This window comes from Giraffa tippelskirchi, chromosome 3, assembly GCF_054371585.1.
Source record: "Giraffa tippelskirchi isolate mGirTip1 chromosome 3, T2T-mGirTip1v1.2.pri, whole genome shotgun sequence".
Classification (NCBI taxonomy): domain Eukaryota; kingdom Metazoa; phylum Chordata; class Mammalia; order Artiodactyla; family Giraffidae; genus Giraffa; species Giraffa tippelskirchi.
The window spans coordinates 144,193,771-144,219,904 of NC_137277.1; the positions used below are offsets into that span (position 1 = coordinate 144,193,771).

The 26,134-nt window shown below is 39.0% G+C and overlaps 1 protein-coding gene across 32 annotated transcripts in view; it reads right to left on the bottom strand.

Moving 5' to 3' along the window:
• The window catches only part of ANKRD44 (ankyrin repeat domain 44), a 314,879-nt gene that overhangs the window by 130,244 nt on the left and 158,501 nt on the right, over positions 1 to 26,134 (bottom strand). For all 32 annotated transcript variants that reach the window (XR_014079916.1, XR_014079917.1, XR_014079925.1 and 29 more), the window contains 2 exons: positions 16,170 to 16,248; positions 9,724 to 9,794 (listed from right to left, as the gene is read on the bottom strand). Coding sequence is in view for 20 of the 32 variants with exons in the window: in XM_081581477.1 (XP_081437603.1) it covers positions 9,724 to 9,794; positions 16,170 to 16,248 (150 nt within the window). In the remaining 12 variants the exon portion in view is untranslated. The remainder of the gene's footprint in view (positions 1 to 9,723; positions 9,795 to 16,169; positions 16,249 to 26,134) is intronic.

Consider the following 26,134-nt stretch of genomic DNA (forward strand, 5'->3'; position numbering starts at 1 on the left):
ATCAAGTACCCTGACATAAATACTCTTAAATGTTAATTCTCCCTTACTTATTTACATTCTAAATTCTGAAGTTTTAGCCTGCACAAATTGATGCATGCATTTAATAGAAATGTAAAGTAATATTTTCACAAAAATGAAGCTTTGATTTAAAAAGACTACAATTCCTTTTATAAAGTTGCATTTTTATTTCAAAAATTTTAGCTTGAAATCATTTTACCTTGAAGAGGAAGTAATTCTATGGTTATTGAGGGAATCGATTTTTGTAATCAAAAGAAGTCTTTTTCCAATATTACCCACTGGCTAAAAAATTACAGCTACGAGTTTGCTCTGAGAGAAATTTACTAGGTGAAAAAGAAGCTGTGTGGGGAATGGGAAGCTGAACACTTTCTGAACCAAGAAAGGATACTTAAACAGCACTTCTCAAACTAGTTGCGGTGAAGGACAAGTTTTTTAAAAAAAAATATTATTTCAAATTCCTCATGCATAATTAGTAGAATAATAAAATGAAAAAAAAGACAAAGATATAAATTATAAACTCAGTTATTTTCTTATTAAGTTTAGCAGTCATGAAATTACTCAGTCAAATTTTTCTGAAAGCTTCTGAATGCTCACTCAAGTCACCACAGGAAAGACAAAATCTCAGACTAGTCACCAGCCACACTGTGAGTGGTGCTGCTTCAAAGCTTGGGTTTCTTTTTTAATGAACAAGAATGTATAAGGAATGCTGGCATTCCTCCTGAGCGGAGCAGTCGCCTTAGGACTGTAGGCCTTGCTGGATGACACTCCACGGTAGCCTGTCCTATTTGAGATACAGAAAGAGCAGACCGAGGGAGGAACTGTCACGGGGTATCACACAGGAGTGAACGGGAGATGGCGTCTACAGTCACTTTATTTCTACCTTTTATGACTTTTTCCTTTTACAAAAGGTCGCTTCAACCCTGTTTAAGAAACAGAAATGTGCACTTTGGCACATGGAAAAGATGAGAAGAAATAGGATGCATGTGCCTTAAAAATGGTCGCCTCCAATGTTTGTTTTTCTTACTTTCAAATGTACATTGCATGAAGTGGTCATAAATTACTCATGGAAAAGTAATTCTTTATGATTATACAGAGTCCTTGTAGACATACACAATGTCAAATTTTATAAACAGTAAGTTGCTTTGGACCAGGGTCTGAGTCTCATGCAATTTTCTATACTGTCCACAAAGCCTGGCAGGTATCTGGCACCTAATGTATATTCAATAAATTTGAGTAGAATAAATATATTGGTATAATGAATAACAAACTCTCTAAATAGTAATATGCAAAAATTAACAAGATATTTATGTGTGTTAATGTCCCTGAGGCTGTATTCAAGTCCAGAAGGAATTTAATCTATTACTGTAAAATAATAACTGGTTGGGGCTTTTACCCTCTATCCTCTATTGAATAAGCAATTTCATATACAGTAAGAATTGTATAAATTGGTGCTTAATTTGTTCAAATTAATCAGATTATTCTTCTAAAAATACCACTATTAAAGCAAACGTGTGCTTTATCATTATAATTATTATTAGAGTACAATTATTCTAAGAACCAGCAGTATAAAAGGGAGACTTGGGGATGTGAAAGAATTCAAACTATTCAAGAACTACTGGCTCTAAACTTTGGGAAGGCCAGATACCAAAGTATTCCCAGACATTAATCTCAGGTCTCAAAGTATGGAATGTAGACCACATGCATCAGAATTTTCTTTTTGAATTGAGCCCAGATTTCTGGGCTCAATTATAGGCTTCATCAGAATCACTGGGGGTGAGGTTCTAGAAAATGTACTTTGTGTTTGTGTGTGTGTGTGCGCACATGTGACTTTATTCAAAAATTCTTTAAAATGAAGTACAGTTGATTTATTATATAGTGTTAGTTTGAGGTGTATGGCAAAGTGATTCCATTTTATATATATATAAATAAGGGCTACCCTTCTGGTTCAGTAGCAAAGAATCTGCTCGCCAATGAAGGAGACCTGGGTCCAATCCCTGTGTTAGGAAGATCTCCTGGAGGAGGAAATGGCAACCCACTCCAGTATTCTTGCTTGGGAAATCCCATGGACAGAGGAGCCTGGCAGGCTACAGTTCACTGGGCTGCAAAAGAGCTGGACACGACTTAGCGACTAAACAACAACATATATACATATGCAATTGTGTGTGTGTGTGTATACATATATATACATATATATATATGAAATATAATATTGGCTACACAAAATATTACAAAATATTGAGTATAGTTCCTGTGCTATACAATAGGTCTATGTATTTATCTACTTTATATGTAGTACTGTTAGAACAGGTACTTTTAACAAGCACTGCAGATTATCTGAATGCACACTAAATCTGAATACTACTCATCTACCTTCAAATAGCTTATAAGATGCTTATTTTCTACCCATTCCAGTTACAATTTACTTTCTATATGTGATCATCTTTTTATCATCATAAAAATAATTTATGGAAAGCAATAACATTCTAGTCTCCCATATAATTTTTCCAGTTCTCCTATTAGCATTTAGCCCAAAATGACAGTGTTTTTTAGAGGGAAGGGAAAAACATGATGTTTAAATTTTAAGCTATAAAATGTTTCTCTTACTCAGATCTGGAAAACATCTTTATACCTGTTGGACATTTGTCTGCACAGATACAAAAATAGATACGCTTTATAAGTTGAACAAGTATCCCTAGGGATGCCCATGTGATGAGAGGGCAGCAGTGTAGCACAGTGGTTAGGAGAACAGGTTCTCTGGATACACCCTCCTCCACTTACTGGCTGTGGTGTCTTAGGCTCTGTTGCTTAACTTCTCTGAGACCACATTTCCTAAATGAGGAGTAATAACGGTGTCAGACTCAGAGAGTAATTAACTCAGAGGTTAAAATGGAATAATATACAGAAAGTGCTTAACACATTGCCTAGCAAGCAGTAATTGCTCAATAAATGTTCATCATGACAATACTAATCTGAACAAAACATTCTTCATTCTACACCCCCAAGATGGGATACAACCATTTTCGATATTTCTAACCACAAAAGAGCCTCTGGGACAGAAAAGTGACAAGTTCAGCAAATCCTTTGATGCAGCCCCTCAATTCATTAGAGAAGAAAACGCATGTGTGAAAGGCCAGTCACATTTGGACACAGACCACAGTAGGCTCTACGGTTTTCTACTGGTTGTGTGCTGGCTGTCTACCTGCTATCTGCCCTCAACACAATGTCTAAGAAGGGATACTTCACATCTACTTCAGGCCCACACAGAACAGGCTTCAATAAACATGTGTGGAACCCCCCCCCCAGGTTTGTATGCATTTTGCCCCTTTATACACAGCTGTTCTTTTCCAAGGGAAAATGAAAAACAAAAAAAGCAGCGAGAATAAGCTAAACGGGAAATAATATGAAATACTTTACGTCAACACTTCAGATAATTCTCCCTGGCAGCCCAAAATCTTCTCATGTATGTTACCTAACATTGCAAAATAAATGTCTTTAATTTTTTGTAAGAGACTCTTTCATTTCTTCACAGCTGTGGGAGCAGTCAGAGAAAGAGAGGGATGGTTGGCGGCCTCAGGGAGTCAGTAAGAAGACAATACTGTTTGGCTCTAATTTCCTGTTTGGTGTCTTCTCCCTGGGAATCCCATGCATGGGGAGTAGGGAGGAGGTTGGAGGAGGAGGGGGATTAGGCCCAGAAGAGAGTACACAACACAGCCTGGTCAGTACCAAGTAAGTCTTAAAAATTTATCTCCACAAACCAATCTATTTTGAACAATTTTCAAGGGATATGACCACGTCTTGATTTACCTTCTTATTTGCAGAGGAGCTTCTACAATGTCAAGCATGGGTGGGTGTTTAATCAATATTATGACCTCATACTCCTATTGCTGTAATAGGCTCAGGAAATGAATTCAGCAAATGAACATTCTTTTTCCAGTCACAGAAATCCAAACATGAAATTTGCCTGATGGAAAGAAGGCTCAGAAATGTTGATGTACACTGATATCTCTGACTTAAACTGATAATTTGTGTTGCATGTTATTTTAGGAACTCATTCTGATTTTGCAGGATCAAGTGGCTTAACTTGCTTTTAGTGCAACACTCCCATAAGCAAACTTCAAGTTAGTTTATGTTCCATGCATGAAAGATGGTTGCCACCATCATTCTCTGTGCTGTGTACTAGCTCCACGTTAGCAGTTTTACAGAGAATCAGGTTAACACAGCTTAAATGGAAAACCCAATCTTTACTGAATCACTCGAAAAACAATTGTTTCCTGGGCAGGCTAGATGCTAAATAGACAATGACAAACAACAGGTATGCCACTCGTTGCAAAGAACTTACTGGCTAGATGATCTTTTTAATAAAACAGAATAACAATTGCAATGGTAGATTTATATTGTTCCTTCCACGTTAGCCAAGCTGAACTACGTTTCATGGAATTCACTCCACTGTATTGTTCCATTTAGGGTTGGCCCCTTGAGAAAGCTGCATGTTCTGGAAGGCAAACATGAAACTACATACTGATGGATGTTGGGTGCCAAGTGCTATGGAAGCTTTTGCTCAGGGTCAGTGACCAGTAGCATCACTGTGTTGGCACAGGATGGTACCAGGTTGGTGCTTCTTCAGATCCTACGACATCTTCTTCAATTAATCCTGTTCCTGGGCCAGGTACGTGTGAGCTCAGAGGTGAAGCACACAGCTCCTTCTGCAGGACACCCTCGTGGGCAATGTTGAACAATGAGAGACAGATGGGGGTTCCAGATTGTCCCTATTTTCCCCCATTTCATGTCTAGTTTTTCAACTGCTGGCCCACAGTGACTTTAGGACCACACAGAAACCAAGAGGATAGCATTACATAAATAAATAAACTTCCTCAGCAGCTCACACAATTGTGTAAGGTCGAATTCCTATAATAAATACCCACATTTATCATGGTGGTTCTGATTCCCTGATTGAACCCTGAACCCTGAGAGGGATCAATTATCCATGCTTGAGATGCAAAGAGGTTTTAAAGACAATATAGGGTTTATAAGTCTTTCAAAGAAGAAATAGCTCTTAATACATATTTGTGTAAGGAATATCAGTGTTTGCCAATCTAAGCAACAGACAGATATGCCTGCTGAACTCTTCTTTGGCAAGTTCTAATAGTTAAAGTCCAAAAGACCAGTCCAAACCTTCTCTGTTCTTCCCACCTTGAGTATGCTTTCTCCACCTATTATTTAGGGGAGGCATAAAGTAATGGCTTTTGAACTGTGGTGTTGATGCTTTTGAACTGTGGTGTTAGAGAAGATTCTTGAGAGTTCCTTGGACTGCAAGGAGATCCAACCAGTCAGTCCTAAAGGAAATCATGCCTGAATATTCATTGGAAGGACTGATGCTGAAGCTGAAACTCCAATACATTGGCCACCTGATGTGAAGAACCGATTCATTGGAAAAGACCCTGATGCTGGGAAAGATTGAAGGCGGGAAGAGAAGGGGATGACAGAAGATGAGATGGTTGGATGGCATCACTGACGCAATGGACATAAGTTTGAGTAGGCTCCAGGAGTTGGTGATGGACAGGGAAGCTTAGCGTGCTGCAGCCCATGGGGACGCAGAGAGTCGGACATGATTGAGTGACTGAACTGAACTGAAAGTAATGGATATAGGATCTAATTAAAAAAGGAGGAATGGAATGTAGCCAAGATGGCAGAATGGGAAGTGCCTGAATTCATCTCTTCCCACAGGCACACCAAAAGTACAACTACTTACAGAGCAACCATCCATGAGAATGATCTGAAGACTTGTAGAAAAGATTTCCCCCAAAAAAGATATAAAGAACAGACTACAACAAGATAGATAGGAGGGGCCAAGATGTAGTATACGCAGGACCCATATACCTGGGTAAGAAACCCATAAATGGGAAGAATATCACAATCACAGAGGTCCTCCCCAAGGAAGGAGAGGTCTAAGCCCCACACTGTGCCCTGCAGCCTGGGATCCTGCAGCAGGAAGGTGAGTCCCCAGAACTTCTGCTTTGAAAGCCAGTGGGGCTTATGTTCAGGAGAGCCACAGAACTTAGGAAACAGACTGCTCTTAGAGAGCATGTGCAGAGGTTGTAGTTTGAAAAAAGCCTGGGTCAGACCTCCTCGCTATTCTTGGAGAGCCTCTTGAGAGGCACGAGGCACCTGGGACTTCACTTGAGAATGAAGACACTGGTGGCATCTACTTGGGGGAGCTCATTCTACCATGATGTCAGCGCTGGCAAGTGCCATTTTAGAATCCTTCCAATAGCCTATTAGTGCTGAGGGCTTACCTGCCCACTAGTACCAGCTCCACAGCCCCTAGGCTGCACAGCCAACTGCTTGGGGAGCCTACCACATCCTCCAGTGGGCCCCCAACATGAGGTAGAACCTCACAGCTAAACAAGCTTGGAGCCAGCCTTGCCTCCCAGAAAGCTCACAGTAATTGACCCAGCTCCATCAGAGGAGGCACCCACAGCTCAGATGGGGGTACCTCTAGAGCACATAGCTCTGGTGACCAGAGGGGAAAGTGGTGCTGGATCTCATAGGACATCTCCTACATAAAACCACTTCTCTAAGATCAGAAAATGTAACTGACCTACCTAGTACAGGAAAATAAACATAAAGAATTAGGCAAAATGAGGAGATAGAGAAATATGCTCCAAATGAAGAAATAAGACAAAACCTCAGAAAAAGAACGAAAGTAGAGACAGCAACCTAACTGATAAAGAGTTCAAGGTAATGATCAAAAATGATCATTTTTTGATCATCAAAAAAGATGCTCAATGAACTTCAGAAAAGAATGGATGAAAACTTGGAGAATTTTAACAGTTAGAAAATACAGAGAAAAACCAAACAAAGCTGAAGAATACACTAACTGAAATGAAAAATACACTAGAAGGAATCAACAGTAGATTAGATGATACAGAGGAATAATCAGTGATCTGGAAGAATAGAGGAAATCACCCAAGCTAAATAGAAAAAAGAAAAAAAGGATTAAAAGAAATAAGAATAGTTTAAGAAACCTCTGGACCACATCAAGCATCCTAACATTGTAATATAAGAGTCCCAGAAGGAGAAAAGAAAGAGAAAGGGGCAGAAAACTTACTTGAAGAAATAATAGCTAAAAACTCCCCTAACCTAGAGAAGGAAATAGATATCCAGATCCAAACAGACATTCAGAGCTTCAAACAAGATGAACCCAAAGAGGTTCACATCAAGTCATACTATAACTAAAATGACAAAAAAATGTATTTCTAAATCACTTTGCTGTAGAGCAGAAACTAGCACAACATTGTAAAACAACTATACTTCAATAAAATAAATTTTAAAAAATATTAAAAACTCTAAAAATTAATAGCAAGAGAAAAGCAACCAGTTATGTATATAGTAAGCTGACGTTCAGCAGAGACTTTGCAAGCCAGAAGGGAGTGGCACTATATATTCAAAGCGATGAAAGGAAAAAAACCTACAACTGAGAACACTCTTCCTGGCAAGGTTATCATTCAGATTTGAAGGAAAGACAGAGAATTTGGCAAATAAGTAAACACTAACAGAATTCAGCACCACTAACCCAACCTTACAAGAAATCTTAAAGGGACTTCTCCTAGTGAAAAAGAAAAGGCCACAAGTAGAAATATAAAAATTATGAAAGGAAAAATCTCACGGGTAAAGGCAAACATATACGAAAGGTAGTAAATCACTTGTAAAGCCAGTAGAAAGGTCAAAACACAAAAGTAGTAAAATCATCTATATCCACAATTAGTAGTTAAGAGATACACAAAACAAAAAAATGTAAAACATGATGTCAGAAATATTAAACATAACAGGGGAAAATAAAAATGTGGGGGTGTTAGAATGTGTTCAAACTTAAGAGATCACTAATATATGTGTGTATATATATATATATACACACACACATATATATGTATATGTGTATATATATGTATATGTGTATATGTATATATGTGTGTATATGTGTATATATATGTGTGTATATATGTATATATGTGTGTATATGTATATGTGTATATGTATATGTATGTGTGTATATACATATACACACATATATATAACTTAGATCAGCAATATATATGTGTGAATATATATATATGTATGCATGCTCAGTTGTTTCAGTTGTATCTGATTCTTTGCAACTCTATGGACTGTAGCCTGCCAGACTCCCTTGTCCATGAGATTCTCCAGGCAAGAATACTGGAGTATGTTGCAATGTCCTCCTCCAGGGGATGTTCCAGACCTAGGATCGAACCCACGTCTTTTATGCCTCCAGCACTGGCAGGCAGTTCCTTACCACCAGTGCCACTTGGGAAGCCCCATACATATATAAAACTTGAGATCATCAATATGAATGTGTGTGTGTGTATATAGTAACCTCAAACCAAAAACCTATAATGTTCATGTGCTCAGTCACTCAGCTGTGTCTTACTCTTTGTGACCCTATGGACTAGTCCACTAGGCTCCTATGTTCACAGGATTGTTCAAGCAAGAATACTGGAGTGGGTTGCCATTTCCTCCTCCAGGGGCTCTTCCGACCCAGGGATCAAACTTGCATCTCCTGTGTCTCCTGCATTGGAAGGCGGACTCTTTACCACTGAGTGACTTGGGAAGCCCCAAAACCTATAATATATACACATAAAAAAACAGAAAAAAGTCTAAACACTCAATATAGGCATCAAATCACAATGGAAGAGAACAAAAGAAGAAAAAAACTATGAAACAATCAAATCAATTAATGGAATGGCAATAAGAACACACCTATCAATAATTACTTTAAATGTAAATAGACAAAACATTCCAATTAAAAGATATATTTGCCATCCTCACCCAAATTTCCAGCATTCAAAATAAATTATTTCCTGAGCACCTACAATGTACCAGGCTTGGGATACATCAAGAAACAAAACACAGATCCCTACTGTCATGGTGCTTACATTTCGGTGACATATTTACCAAACTCAGCACTTTCAAACAGAACTGATTAACTTCCCTGCCCCTTGCTCCTTTGCCTGGCCTTCCCAGTTAACGATGTCACCATTCACCCAGGGGCTTCTTTTCCATCTCACCCTCACTTGTTCCAAATCCTGTCAGGTTTACACTTATCTCTGCTGTCAACACTCCCCACTGTTCAGAGGATACCCAGGATTCTGCTACTTGACCCAGCCTCTACTATCAGACTTATCTTCTACTATACCCCGTGTTCCAGCTACATCCAACTGAACCCACCATTGTTCACAGCCATGACCCTTGTTCTTCAGCACATTTGTTCTCCCACCTCAGCCCTCTCTCCTTTTCTTGGCCTGGTAAACCTCTACGCATCCTCTGAGGACTAGCTTAACTGACATCTCTTCTTGGAAGACATCTATTCAAGAAGACAGTTATTTGTTTCTTCCTCCAGTTCAGTTATGATACTGTACTGATCTGCTTACCTGTTGCATCCCATCCAGACTGAGAACTCACTGAAGTCAAGGATGATGCCGTCATCTTGGACCACCCCAGGCAGCCCCTAACACCATGCCTGGCATGCAGGAGGTGCTTAAATAAACAGCTGTTCAATTTGGTAGCCCTCTCGCATTAGAGGTTTTGCATTAGAGCCTTTTGCTCACCAGTGAGAATCCCTAATTCAGCAGAAGCATTTTTGTCTTTCTAGAAACTAGAGGTGCTAGACTAAATAAGATAATCACTCACTTCACTTCTGGAGGCAACAGCCCGGTGCAGTGGGGTCAGCCACATGTTGTCCTTGGCATTCACACGAGCTCCTGGAACCAAACAGCACAGGTTAGAGGCATAATACAGTCAGGGCAAGTTCTGCTGATGCGAAGTCAGATGACTGGTACAAACAACACATTTTGTTTTGTTTGTTTTTTCTTTGTATCAATCATGTGCTTTCTGGCCAGACAGGAGGCGATACTGAGTCCAGTAGAAGAAGCAAGATCATGAGTTTAGAATGTCACAAGAATTGGGTTAAGACTAAAAGAGAAATAACAGTGTCTCACTGGGTAGGAGATACAGTTTTAAGAAAGCTGAGATTCTCCAAGACTTTAGAAATATAGGTTCTAAAGAACGGAGAACTTCTCAAGGGTGTGGATATATGTTTGTGTACTCCTGAATATAATATATATTCCTGAATATAAACTATATAATCACATACATTATTTTATTTTTAGTCATTAAGCATATTTATCTCACAGGGCAGACTACATCCTTCTTGACAAATTATTAGGGACAAGCAGTCTTTTAACAAATGTATATTATACTAGGGGCCAGTGAGATTTCAAACAAATCTGTAAAGTTGGGTTCTGATGAGACTTGATCTGGGCTAAAGGGATTAGCAGAAATCCATTTTATCCAAGACCCTAATTATTCCTCCGGAACTAGCCACATATTTCGGTAGGAAGAAGCCAGCTTCCATGGGAGCTTTTGAACAGACACCACATGAAGCCTCTGTGGGCTGTTCACAACTCTCTCACACTGTGGGGTGGGCAGATAGGGTGACACAGCCATGTCTCCTCAGCCGAACTAGTTTGAACCAGAGCTGTAAAAATTGCCTATTATCACGAACAGCAAAAGACCTATTTTACTTCATGTTTTTGATCATACGAGTAATACATGAATGTGTTCTTCTTTTAAAAGATAGATTGTTATAGATTTAGGTAAAGTCCCTTTGAGAATCACCCCCAATGCTGGACTTGCTTCACTCCCTGAAGAAAACTACTGCTCTGAGTTGGTACATGAGATTCTGATTTATGTCTTATATACAAATATGTGTACCTATAGAAAATGTTTCCAATATTTCACTGTAAACAATGCTGCTATGAACATCCATAAAATGACTCTATGCAGCGTGTAAGTATTTTTCTAGGATACATAATTAGGAATGGACCTTCTGTGTCATTAACCATGCATTTCTGGTTTTAATAGTTTCAACCCTTCAAAGTGTGCCAATTTATATACTCACAGTGTATGATTGCTTTATTTCCTCACATTTTCATCAATACTTGATATTATCAGTTATTTATTATTATTATTCAAGGAATATGCGTAACAATCTCTTTGAGTTCTTCTCCAGAACTGGGGCCACCACTCAAGTGGAGGATGGTAACTGCAGGCTGAGCACAAGATTCCTGGAGCACTGCCCAATTGCCTCACCACCAACCAGTCAGAAGAAAGTCACCCAGTCTGCAGCCCTCATTCCAAATGTTGCCTTCCTCTTCTGGGGACCAGTGGTGACCTATTAGGCCTCCTGTTTGGCCCCTGTCTGTTTTATCACTGACTGGGTCCAACAGTTTTGGGCTAAATTGCTGTTACTACAAGGGCTTCCCAGGTGGTACTAGTGGTAAAGAACCTGTCTGCCAATGCAGGAGACACAGGAGATGTGAGTTCAATCCCTGGGTCGGGAAGATCCCCTGGAGAAGGAAATGGCAAAACATCATATTCTTACCTGAAGAATCCCATGGACAGAGGAGCCTGGTGGGCTACAGTCCAAAGGGTGGCAAAGAATTGGATACAACTGAAGTGACTGTGCACATCAGTTACTTAAAATATTGCAAATCTGATTGGAAGAAAACGGTCTTACATTTCTGTGTTGCCTATTTAACAATGAGATTGGGCATCTTCTAATACGTTTGTTTATTAGCCACTTGTAATTCATTCCCTGAGAACTGTTTATTTATATTCTTTGCCTATTCCCCCCATTTTTCTTATAATTTATATGTATACATTTATATTGTAGTTACTATTATTTATGTACTCTAAAATTCTAAAAAAAACAGTTGTATGTAGATCCAAATGTGGCTTTTAATATCAAAATTCTTTTAAGGAGAAAAATGCCACTGAGCTTGCTGGGTAACATAAAGTAACATACACCCCCATGTGTAACAAACACCAGCACTGTGTTCATGCAGCTTTGGACTCACTTGAGAAATTGAAAGATAATTAGAAACCTAGGGAGTAGATTCAGTCACTGTGTAAGCCTTCCATTCCTCCACTAATCCTCCTCCACAAGGTTGAAGAGGCAGCTGCCAGGGAAACCACCTCTCCCAGAACAACAAAATTATTATGACAAAAGCAGAGTTATCTGAATGGGGACGTGTATTTCATCAGTGTCATCCCGTGAGACTGGCTTCCTCATCCTCTTCCTCTGTCTATCGGAGAGTCTTGTTTACATGTCAGAGGGAGATGTCAGATGGTTTGAGTTGAATATTTATAACTGATTTTTCTAAAAGAAGCTTCATGTTATTTACCTGCCTGTCAGGCACCATTGTGCACTGAAGGACACAGAGTCAGCATGTCTAATGATTTAAAGGCAACTGCTTTTTCCCCTAAGCACATTTTTAAATTTTGTTTTTTTTAAAGCACCAGGTTATACGGATTCTCCAGAAACCAAGACCTAATTAAAAGTTATCAGGCATGAACTCTAATTACAAACGAAACATCTTTTTTTTTTTAATCTTATTCCTATTACTGCTTGATTTTATTTTCATAGATAACAGGAGTAAAGAGAACTCTGAGCATATTTTCAGGGGCAATATTTCTGTTCTTTTCACCGTGTCATCTAGAAACAAGTAGGAAAAAGAAGAAACATAGATCAAATGACTAAAAATCTTACAGGCCAGAGAGAACAATTAATTCTTAAGCCAACGTTTGGCTTTTAATTACAGAAATAAATATGAAAGAAAGATCACATGAAATATGATTATAATACAGTGAGATCAGCTTGCTATTGATTTTTTTTAAAACAAACAGACCAAATCTCATTATAGCCCAGGAGCACTGTCCTGCAAAGCAATGACCTTAGAAGAGTATATGATAATTCCAAATATGTGGCAACTGCTCAAAACATTTTAAAAACTCCCCTTGGAGTTGCCTTTGGGGCCAGTTTATATGCCTATCAGCAAATGGCCCATTACTTTATAATCACACTACACTGGAGACCAAAATCAGCATTGCCTCATTTAATTACCCCTCTTTTTCTAGACCCCCCAAAAAATCAAATCCAACCTCAAAGGATGAATATTTGTTATGCATGAAAGAATCAAAAGAATGACCTGTCACCAGCTCTGGAGGCAATTTGCATTGGGAGTGGTAATTTACATTTTGAAAAATCACAGGAAATAATTTCATAGGAATACCACTTGTTTGGTGGCCTACATTCTAATTTATTTTTTTAATTAATAGTTACAACTTTTTAATTTAATTAATAGTTACAACCCACAAACACTCACATATTACAGGGTGTGTACTCCCAGTTTTCTTCCTTCAGCTCAGAACTCTCTCCCTAACCCTTGTGTGTTTCCAGAATTTCTCTACAAGGTCTTGTTACTATGGCTGTTTCTCTGTACTCCGCTCCCTATATCTCAATACTAGCCTCTTAACTCTTAGCCATTGATTGGTTCACACTGATCTCATTCATATATGTCCAGGCAAATGATTTAGCAAGCTGTTGACCTTTTCTCTGCCTTAATCCTGACTCGGTCAGTTCCAAAACAGAAGCTACAAGCAGGTGGTGAAAATAAAGCCAGAAGCAGTTATAAGTAGAAGAAATCTTCAGGGCCTGAATTCCTTGCTGTCTACTCAGAGACACTCAGGGTTTCATCTGCCTAGCTAACAAAAGATAATGTCAGTAGGAATTTAGTGGGCTTGAGTTACACTATGCTCTGTAAGTTAATACAACAATGGAGAACACATCTGTAGTGGGCGATTCTGGCAAAGTCAAATGATTTGTCCAACATGGGAATCATTAGCACCTCATTCATTATTAAACTGGAAAACAATTTGGTTGGATTCCCTAAAGGGTCAGCTGCCAGATGTAAATCTAGAGATGAAATCACTGCTCTTGCAATGATATTTGTTTAGGAATATACTACACAAAATGAATAAAGGACCTTTCAGGGAAATTAAAACCATGAGAATTCCAAGAGTTTGCTAAGTTTCCACAGTTGAGTAAAATTCCTAAAGAACCTTCACAATTCTCTTCCATATTCTAAGTCTTCCTAATTTGATGAGGGAAGGAGGAAAAATTCCATAGCATGTGCCACTTGAAATTATACTAGAGGCATTAATAGCTCAGTGATTCTTCCAAGATGACTGGGCTAAGGAAAAAGGTGTACAGATCAAGATATACAGAACAGTTTCTCCTGGCTCTGAATGAGCCCTGTTTAAAAGAGGCTGGTGTGCTCCATGCCCACATAAAGGAGAGGTGAAACCAAGTCTCTTGATTATCAGACCCTAGATGTCTGGGAAAAAATAGATGGATCACCTTCATGCTGAAGAATTAAAAGCTTCCCCTTCAAAAGTAGAAAAACAAACAAACCAACACCCAAAAAAGCATAGCTGGGGATATAAGACAAAGTTCTAAATTTGCACAGTCATGAACCAAACATTCCTCTGAGAACCCTGAGCTGTGTCTTAAAACAACACTTAGAAGGTAAGTAGAGCTTGTTGGGATCATTAGGTGTCATACCACAAAGGTCTTTATTTTGCACCTCCACCAATTCTCCCTACAATTTTCCACGGGCCAAATTTCTACTGCTGGGGCAACCAGCCAGGTGTGCACTGGCTCTTAGCCACAGACTGTGCCAGTGCCAAGCACTACATATTTGTTTGGAACACAGCCTTGAAACATCTTTTAGAATTATCAGAAGGAAGGCCTGTTCTCAAGAACACAAAAAATACTCCATGAATTCTAACCTAACCTCCACGAGACTGTCAGGAGCATGGAGTACAAGCATTCCAAGGCACAGAATACTTGTTTCCTGAGAAAAGCTACCTCAAGAACACAAACACAACAAAAATAAGGGCAATGTGAATCTTCCTTGTGCATCACAGCACCATTCTTGCTTCTTTTTCACAGTGTTCTCCATACCTGCTCCAATACTGTATCAGTTCCTAATCTTTGCAGAGCTGACTTTGGAATTCTACAGTTTCCCTTTACTACTGCAAACAAAGGCAAAACCTTATTATTGGCCTTTTGCATAGTCTCTGGGCAGCAGAATTTCCTCCAGATTTGAATCTCCCCAAACCAAAAGAAGGAAGAAGAAAGCCAGTTAGCCTGCATGCAATCCACGTTGAGACTCATGCACATGCTTAGATCCATTCCAGGGATTTGTCCAGCAAATACTCAAAGGAGAAAGCACATGCTGGTTTTGGGTGAGATGTACCAAGTAAAGGTGCTTATGCGTTGTTTAGTCATGCAGTCGTGTCCGACTCATTGAAATTCTATGGACTGTAGCCCGCCAGGCTCTTCTGTCCATGGGAATTTTCCAGGCGAGAATACTGGAGTGGGTTGCCATTTCCTCCTCCAGGGGATCTTCCTGACACAGGGATCGAACCCGCATCTTCTGCATCTCCTGTATTGACAGGCAGATTCTTTACCACTGAGCCACCTGGGATTCCCACCAAGTACACAGGTTTCCAAAAATGAAAGCACTGGTATTTTAAAATCTGATGAAATATTTAAAATACATAGAAAAATAAAGAGAACAGTATCACAAAGACCAGTATGCACACAACATGTGCTGGCCAAATATTTACTCCCAATTTTTAAAAAATGAAGTATTTTACAGAATTACTGTCTCTTTTATACTCTCCCGTGAAAACATCTCTCACTCTATTTGCCTCCTCAGAGGTAACTACTATCCAGAAACTGATGTTTCATTTTTTCCCATATTTTTATGCTTTGATTACATTATAGTCATGTTATCTAACCTAACCTCCAAACAAAATAATACTGTTTTGCAATGCAATTAAAAAATATGTAAATACACACACACACCTATGTGTATTCATGTAGACTTTAAGGAATTCATTTTCCTTCTTTAATTTCTAATTTTTTACAATGAAAGAAACAGATATCCAAATGTACAGAATGCATCCACAATACTGGGCCTGACTACTTGTTAAGATGGTCAGGAATCAGACTTTCAAAGCAACATAAAAGTTTTACTGGAGAAGTCATTTTTCAATAAGAAGAATGTCTTGTACTGTCCCTTGTCTACTGATAAAATCAATGATCAAATAAATGTCCACAAGCACAACAAAGAAACTTTGTTTGGGTTCTTTGTAGTAGTCAATCTAGTAAATTGGTTATTTAAATTTTCACATGCCATTGACTTTTAAGTACAGCTGATATTTACCTGACAGAATCAGGAGTTCAATTATCTCTGCATCTCCCAGAAACGCAGCCACGTGAAGTGGGGTTCGCTTCTCAGAATCCTGAAACGATGGCAAAGATAAACAAGTCAGTACCGGCCGGAGGTGCCTTTGGTAGATACAGTATGACATGTCACTTACTCTGAGGTTAATGCTTGTGGGAGAGAGTGAAGGCCAAACATCTATTCAGATTAGTGCTGGTTACACATTTCTCTCAGCATCTCCCCCAGTCACATGAAGGAAAGATCCCCATTTCTGTGTCTGTATGTTGTATTTACCTCACTGCTCCTTTTATTAAAGCCCAGCTCAGGTCAAGATGGCCCATCATGCACTGGATGATTAAATAATTTCTCTTTAAATCTTCAGTATGGGTAAAAAAATTTCAAAGCTTCTACCTAACAGTACAGTTTAAAGCTTTCATTGACTTATTTTCTTTCTAAGAAAACCTAGTGAAACTATTCACAAGGACATGAAATATAAATACAATTATTTTCCATTACTGTTGCTTAGACTACTGCCCATTCATGTAACACTTATTGAATGCCTACTGTGTGTCAGGAACCAGATTCTGGGGACAGAGGGGTGACTATGACTTCATGCCTTCATGAAATTTACAATCAAGTGGGAAGGCTGATAATAGTCATGTAACCCAATGACACATGAGATCCTTTCAGATGGTGATAAAGATTATAACAAAATGAAAACAGGATAATGAGATCAAGTGACTGTGAAGATGGGAATAAGATTCCTTAGAGTGGTTGAGTAAGGCCTTTCTGAGGGTGCTGACACTGAAGCTGAGAGCTGAGGCAGATATTACCAACTCTGTTGTACAGATGAGAAACTATGGCTCAAATAAATTAAGAAATGTCCTCAAGACTCCACAGGTATATAGCAGAGTCAAGATTAGACCTTCACCTGTCAGATTCCAGACTAAGTCCTTTGCATGGCATTCAACATATTGCTGCATGATAACAGGCAAGGGAAAAAAATACTGCTTCCCCATCTGTAAATTGGAGATAATACCTCCCTAGAGGACTGATAAGAGCATTCAAGACAATGTAAGTCAGTCAGTCCTTGGCAGGTATGAGGCTTGTTGCATGCACAGCCAGTGTTCCATGGTAGCCATTACTGTCACAGCATAGATAGTTGTGAGGTACTGTAACCCAGAAGGACCCAAGGGGTCTTCCCAGGACAGAACCCCCATCTGTGTCCTCTACCTGCCTTGTTTGTAGAAAAACTTTAGCTTCCAAGGCTTTCCCCTAGTTCCAAAGAACAAATTTAATCAAAATGAGAAAATGCAGGAACAAAGAAAAGAGAAAATAATATAGACATAAAACAAAATCTAGGACCTTTTGTTCCTCCTCGAGGGCTATAGATAATATCCTGAGCCACATCCTTGAGTTGTTTTGCAGATACTGAAACCTCCACCAAGACAAAGAAGTTAACTGCATGCTGACATAAGCACGTAGATCCCAGACAAGTTGGAACCAGAATGTTGAGGATGCTGACACCCAATTACCTCACCACCAACCAACCAGAAGAATGGCCACAAACTGATCACATACCCCAAAACCCTCTCCATCACCCTGACTTTAAAAACCTTTCCCTGAAAGCCATCAAGGAATTCAGGAGTTTTGAGCATCGGTCGCCCATACTCCTTTGCTTGGCCTTGCAATAAATGCTGCATGTTCCTTCACCACAATCCAGTATCAGTAGATTGTCTTTACTGCACACAGGCGAGCAGATCCAAGTTTGGTTCAGTAACAATATCTTCCCTTGAAGACTGAGAACTCTCACAGAGTACAGACAGGTCTTACCTCTCTCCCTAAAGTAGCACCATACTAGGTGAAGAAGTGAAGTGAAATGAAAGTCACTCAGTCATGTCCAACTCATTGCGACCCCATGGACTATACAGCCCATGAAATTCTCCAGGGCAGAATACTGGAGTGGGTAACCTTTCCCTTCTCCAGGGGCTCTTCCCAACCCAGGGATCGAACCCAGGTCTCCTGCATTGCAGGTGGATTCTTTACCAGCTGAGCCACAGGGAAAGCCCATACTAGGTGCTCAGCATAAACTGACCAAACTCAACTAGTCTACATGCATGGCCTCCGCTACAAACTTTCAGCAGCTATCCTATAACAAAGGTAACCAAAGCCTATGCACCGTCTTGGCGGTTTCTCCAGAAACTAGGACGCATTTTAGTTTTGACATTTGTAGAGTCACTATTGATTTTAATCATTTCTATCATTGCTTGATTAGACAATATACCTAACAGCCCTTAAAGCCCAAGGATGTTACTTTGTTTTCTGACAGTTCAGGTCCTCTGCTTTCAGTCTCTTTCAGACTATAGCTTTTAGGCATTTCGTGACTCACTAATATCTAAAACAGATGGTAGGCAGGGAACAAGACAAGAACTGATCTTCAAGTCAGCCTATTTGTTAGGAGGTCTGGTAAATAGGTTTTATGAAGGGATTAACTAACTTTTCAGTGGATCAAAAGAGGGGATTTGAATTAATTTGGAATTTATGTTGTCTATGTATGCTGCAGGCAATCACTACATATAAGAGAAGTAGGGCAGTCACATTACTATTCCATATTAGATAATGATATGCCTTAGAAAAGGACTTTCCTGGTAGCTTAGTCAGTTAAGAGACCGCCTGCAATGCAGGAGACCCAGGTTCAATCCCTGGGTTGGGAACATCCCCTGGAGAGGGAAATGGCAACCCACTACAGTATTCTTGCCTGGAGAATTCCATGAATGGAGGAGCCCAGCAGCCTACAGCCCATGGAATCACAGAGTTGGACAGGACTGAGCCACTAACACTATTATAACACTACGGCTTGGAAAATTCAGTAAGATATAAAACCACAGTTAACCCTCTTATTGCCATATCATCCTTTCTGTGAAAATAAAGATTCAATGTTTAAAAGCATATTTGCTTATTTGGAATCAAGTATTAATTTATACAGTGAACTATACAAATAACTGAGATCAGACTTTCACAAATGTCTTCTACTTCTATTTCGTCTATTGATATTTCTATAAGCACTTTCCTTTTTAGCTTTATATTCTATTTGAATCCTCTAAAATAACTGAAAAGTATCTATTGGGCAATAGGATAAAAGTTACATAATTATATGTTCTTTCATAAATTGAAATGGTTCCAGAGTTTGGTTCAACAAATTAAACCTCACTTAAGTGATTTAAACAAGGACTAACCCAACCCAAATTATGACTTTAATTTGACCTGAAGCGAAGTCAATGCTCTGTTTGAGAACTTGGCCTCAAATAAGAGCCAAAAAATACCAATATTCAAATCTGGTTGGTCCATCATTATACAACAGGCTTTACTCATCCTGTAGGCCCTTTTATGACATGACTTGTTCAAATTGAAGTTTTTATATTATTATTATATGGGTGTGTTACATGAGATCATGCCGTAAAAACTCCTTGATTATAAATCCTATTTTTCCTCTTAATATGCATTTAAATGTTTCCTATAGCTTTCTGAAGACCTATGCCAATTGGTGGAGAAGGCAATGGCACCCCACTCCAGTACTCTTGCCTGGAAAATCCCATGGACAGAGGAGCCTGGTAGGCTACAGTCCATGGGGTCGCTAAGAGTCGGACACGACTGAGCGACTTCACTTTCACTTTTCTCATTCATGCACTGGAGAAGGAAATGGCAACCCACTCCAGTATTCTTGCCTGGAGAATCCCAGGGATGGTGGAGCCTGGTGGGCTGCCGTCTACAGGGTCACACAGAGTCGGACACGACTGAAGCGACTTAGCAGCATGCCAATTGATACTCTCCTTCAGTGACAAGCCATAAACAGGCAAAGCAGAGAAGATCTATATTCAGGCAGTAGTTCTTCGGTTCACTGAAGCAGCAGAATCATATAAACAATTTCATGTGTTATTAAGACCTTACCCAAAATAACAATGCATTACTACTATTGACCAAGGGTTGCCAACACCTGCTCTCAAGCAAGGAACCTGAGTGACGTACAGGATCATAAGTTGAGGGGTGAATATCAGAGTCACATCCATCACCATACCCAACGAGGTGAAACCAGCCAGGAAGTTGCAGTTCATCCTCTAAGTAAACGGCCACTCTACCTGTCATAAGCTAGACAAATGGAGTAGGAGATGCAATGGTAGAAGGAGAGGGAAGGCTCCAGGGAAAAGAAAATACTAATAATAATACTAGTAAAAATAGGTCATTGGCCAATGATATCCCTATGGTATCTAAAAGAAGAAACAAAACCCATCTGGTACTGATGCAGTGCTTTTAATTTTTTTTCAGAATGCCTTCTCAAATATTCTATTATTTAAATCTTATGACATCCGTATCAGGGGAGACACATCTTTCAGAACTTTGTTGTTAAGTCTTGCTACCACCGTTTAAAAGATATGGACTCTGAGCCCTTGGATATATTGTATGACTTGCCAACACAGCAAACTGATGTCAAAAAATTGGGGCTCCTGGCTACCAACTTGAAACTTTTTTCTTTATAAAAGTGGAAGCAAGTGATGACCAAGCAACATGGATGGGACAGGGGAGGGAGGCTCAAGAGGGATGGCATATATAAAATTATGACAGATTTGCGCTGTTGTAAGGCAGAAACCAACACAACATTGTAAAGCAATTATTATCCAATTAAAAATAGATTATAGGACTTTAGCTTGTTAGCCTCTGTTCCAGATGTCTAGGAGACATCAGCAGTCATCCTTTTGTGTCCTATGGGTCATAGCCCATACACAGAAACCTTGCTTACAAAATGTGGGGTGTACATCTACCAAGAGCAAAAGATCTGAACAATGAAAAAGGAATTTAAACATAAAATTCAAAAACAAACAACAAAAAATGGAAGCAAGAACATCATCATAGAAGTTGCCTTGATAGTCAAAAAAACTTTCCCTTATAATTCCTAAGAAATTCTGGGGAAAATGTGACAAACATATAGTAAACGTTCATTTAAATGAGCTTGCAAAAAGTTAAATGGTCTGGGGCAAGAAATAAGGAATAAACTGAGATCCAAAGCTGGAAGCACATGAACTTACTACCCTGCAGGGAGAAGCCATACTCCAGGGGCTTGGGACTGAACACTTGCTCCGGGATGGAAGGTGAGGTAGAGAATTAAAACGGGAAGATATAGAAAGTGGTCTTGAAGAAAGATTCCTAAGGAACAATGGTGGGCTCCAGAAAAAGCTAAACACTCCCTGGGCAGATGGCAAAGCAATGCCTTGGCCCAGATTCTTGGTGGAAGAACAAAAGTGTCTCCACTGAGCATGTGTATCCCCAGAGTTTGCCCTCCTGTGCTTTTAGGATTTGAAGAATACTGGAGCAGATTGCCATTTCCTACCCCAGGGAATCTTCCCAACCCAGGGATCAAACCCACGTCTCTTGTGTCTCCTGCATTGGCACGTGGATTCTTCACGACTAGCACCACCTAGGAAGGCCCCTGTATAGTCTAGAAACTTTCGAGCTGGAAAATAGTTATAAAAATTGGTTCTAGGCCAAGGATACCCTGATGGTGCCAAGAAGAAAAAACAATATCTATCTAGAGAAATGTGTCCTTGATTCAGGTAACCCAGGATTCCCACAGACTAAAACTTCACTGAAAGTGAGCTCACAAATCACAGACTTATGTGGAAACAACTAGTTTCCCGTAAGCCAGGGTCAGCAGGCATACCCATCAGCAAGAGCTTGATATAATAGAAGAATCAGACAGAGATACAAACAATGTTTAAAATCATTTAAACATGAAGGACAAAGCCCAAGGGAGAAAATAAAGCCTTATTTATTTTTGACTGAACAAAATTTGGGGGAACAGGTATGAAGGAAGAATTATAGGAAGCAGTACAAATGATGTTAGAAACCACCTAAGACTTTGAGTTAAGAGAGATGAAAACAGAAGAGTTGAAAAAAATTGAAGAAAGATAAAATTAGAACAGTGACTTTGGAATATGTTTTACCACCATATATTCAGCCATATTTTCTAGGTACAGACATATACTGAGAAGGTATTATCTTCCAGACACTGTGATAGATGTTATTAATAGAAATATAAAATTTGAAACATCCAATCATCACCATAAAGACACTTACATCCAGTAACCAGTTTGCAAATTTAGGACATGAGAAAAAAATAAAAGCAGGGACATGGTAGTTTGATATTTATGATGTTAAAAGATTTATGAAAATTACCAAATGTACTGAGACAAAGTGTTAGTCACTCAATCATATCAAACTCTTTGCAACCCTATGGACTGTAGTTCACCAGGCTCCTCTGTCCCTGGAATTCTCCAGGCAAGAATACTAGAGTGGGTTGCCATCCTTCTCCAGGGGATCTTCCTGACCCAGGTATCAAACCCAGGTCCCCTGCACTGCAGGCAGATTCTTTACCATCTGAGTCACGAGGGAATCCCACTGAGACTAATGTTGTAGTAAATATTGTCACAAAACCTGTTCAATTCTTACCAAGCCTGGGCAAGAAGTCTAAATGGACAAGAAAAAAATCTCTTTTGAACTGAGACATGAACACATTTTGCCCAGGACTCTCAAGACTCTCTACAAACAATAAATGCTGGAGAGGGTGTGGAGAGAAAAGAACCCTCTTACACTGTTGGTGGAAATGCAAACTGGTACACCCACTATGGAGAAGATTGTGGAGATACCTTAAAAACTGGGACTAGAACTGCCATATGACCCAGTAATCCCACTGCTGGGCATACACACCAAGGAAACCAGAACTGAAAAAGACATATGTATCCCAGTGTTCACTGCAGCACTATTTACAATAGCCAGGACATGGAAGCAACCTAGATGAATGGATAAGGAAGTTGTGGTAACATGTATAAAACTCAGGAAAAGTAATGTATTTGAGGATACATAAATACATGAAGGAATGTATTTGAGTCAGTTCTAATGAGGTGAATGAACCTGAAGCCTATTATACAGAGTGAAGTAAGTCAGAAAGAGAAAGACAAATACTGTATATGAACACATATATATGGAATTTAGAAAGACAGTGCCAACGATCCTACACGCAGGGCAGCAGAGGAGACACAGATGTAAAGAACAGACTTTTGGACTTAACAGGAGAAGGTGAGGGTGGGATGATTTGAGAGAATAGCATTGAAACATGTACATTACCATATGTAAAATAGATGATCAGTGCAAGTTTGATGCATGAAGCAGGGCACCCAAAGTTGGTGCTCTGGGACAACCCAGAGGGATAGGTTGGGGAGGGAGGTGGGAGGAAGGTTCAGGATTGGAGGGACACATGTGTATCTTTGGCTAATTCATGTTGATGTATGGCAAAAACCATCACTGCATTGTAAAGTGATTATTCTCCAATTAAAATAAATTAATTTTTTTAAAGAAATAAATTATCAATGTAGTTTTTTAAAAGATTGTTCAAGTTCACAAAAAGAGAGATCTTTTTCTATTCCCTAGGAGCTTCAATTCCAAACAGCCCTTGGCAAACAGATTCAGACTCATGGAAAAAATTCAGGTTTCTTCAGAAGGAAGGAAGGTTAAACCCTCCCTTTCTATGAATAGCCAAAGACACATACAGCCAGCTGGCGTCTGAGCTAAATTTGCAGCATGTCCTAGAAGGATCAGGCAGAGGAAGTTTCTGTCATCTGTTTACCAAAGAAGCAGATGAAAGAAAATGGGGAACTAGAAGCATGTCCATGTAAAGTGAGCTTGACATGGGCAGAGACGCATTCCGGCAGCTAAACAATACTGTGTTAGGCAGGCCAACTGAGGGGGCACCCCAAGCATCTCTTTTGAAGATTAAGAATTGTTTATTACAATTCTTTGTAAATTCAAGTTAGAAGTGCATGATCTAATCTTCATTATACATATCTGTCATACACTAAAACAAACATCCCTCCCTACACAGAAATATCTTAAATACCAAGACAGGCAGATAGCGCAATATTTTAAACAAACAAACAAACAAAAAAAACTCTACAAAGCTTTCCTGTCATGAAACACAAAAGTTAAGTTCTAATCGTCAACTCACATCCCCACTACTACCAAAGGAGTAGCTTATGTATATTGAGTGGAGATGAGCAGGAGCAAACAAATGTCTAAAGAACTCTGGACACAAAATAAATACCTTGGAGATACATCAAATCATGTGAGGAAAAGAGCCAAAGACACATTAAAGATTTAAATCAAACAAGATACAGAAAGGGAAAGATGCTTGGTCTGAAGTGAGAGATTAGAAGAAATTTTTAAAGAAGAAAAAAAAGCAAAAAAGGGAAACAAAAATCATATTTCTTTTTAATAGCTCACAAATACAGAGAAGAATAGAAAATACCAGATCTATATGTCCCACCAGCAAAATCAAACATGTTAACATTTTTTTTACATCTGCTTCAGAGCTCTGTTTTTAAAAAAACAGCTTTAGGGGTAAATGTCATGAGTATTGTGACTTATAAATGGTTCAGGAAATAACTCGCTACGTGTATGTGTGTGAGAGAGACAGAGAAAGGGAGAAAAAGGCAGAGAGACAGGTTAGGTAGTTTTTGATTCTTTACTATGAGAAAGCATGTTGCAATGTACATTCTGTCCATGTCTCTCCCAGAATATGTATGAGAATTCCCCTAGAGTAAACACCAAGGAAAGAAAGGGCTGGATCTCAGGGAATATCCATGTTCAATTTCATTAGGTATTGCCAAATAGCTTTCAAAAATGGTTTACCAATTTATACTCCCACCAGTCACAAGTTAATTAGTTACTTTCCCTGACATCCTTGCCAATATTTGCTATTATCAACCTTATTACTCTTTGCCAATATGATGTACCTAACATGGTATTTCATTGAGGCTTTGATTTTTATTTCACTACATACAAGTGAGGTTAAGATTCTTTTCATATGTCTACTAAAAATTCTGGCTTCAACTTCAAACTCCCTGTATATATCCTTTATCCATTTCCAAATTCAGTTATTAGTATTTTTCTTATGATATATGGAGGATTTTTTAAAATATTGCTTAATTCAATTTTCAGCAAAAACTCAAGTTTTACCTTCACCTAAACACAGGAGAGACAGGTCAATGTCTACCCCAAGTCACTATCAAAGAAAAATTCAGATTTACAATCGTTATTTATCTTCCAGGCATGTGTGATCCCATGGAGCCAGATTTTCCTTGGCTGGAATATTCTATGCCTCAAAAGTGATGGTTTATATCTGCCTCTACACACCCCCAGCACTGAATAACCTCATTCAACCACCACTCTGTTGGTATTTTAACCCTTCCATCTGAATGTAACACAGATGTATGAGAAACACTAGTACATTTTGCTAAATCTAAAAGTGTTCAAATTCAAACCTCAAAACTATATATAATTCTTGAAACTAAATAATAATCACTCAAAAGACTTTAAAATGAAGATAAAATAAAGGAATTCCCTGGTGGTCAGTGGTTAGGACTCTGTACTCTCATTGCTGGGGCCCAGTTAGATTCCTGGTAGGGGCTAAGATCCTGCAAGTCACGTGGCCAAAAAAAAAGATAAAATAAGAGAAATGAGAATGCCAAAGACATTTTGATTATATCTGCCTTAGGTAACTAAATACTATATATTTTATTGCATTAATTTTTTTAACTAAATTAACATATATTAAGCAAAAATTATATCAGAGATTTGTATATTTTCTAATTTGTTCCTAAAATAATACTATGAGGTAAATGTTATCATCCCTATTTTACAGTGGAGGAGCCTGAGACTTTGAGATGATAAGTAACTTGACCAGAGTCATACAGTTAATCAGTGATAGAACCATGTTTCAGAACCAGATCTGATTCCATTGCTCATGCTCTTGCTGACTCTTTGAATAGTTATAAGTCTCGGCAAACAAAATGAAAGTTATTGTTCGTTATAGTTAGTACTCTTGCTCTAATGCTGCTGCTGCTGCTGCTGCTAAGTCG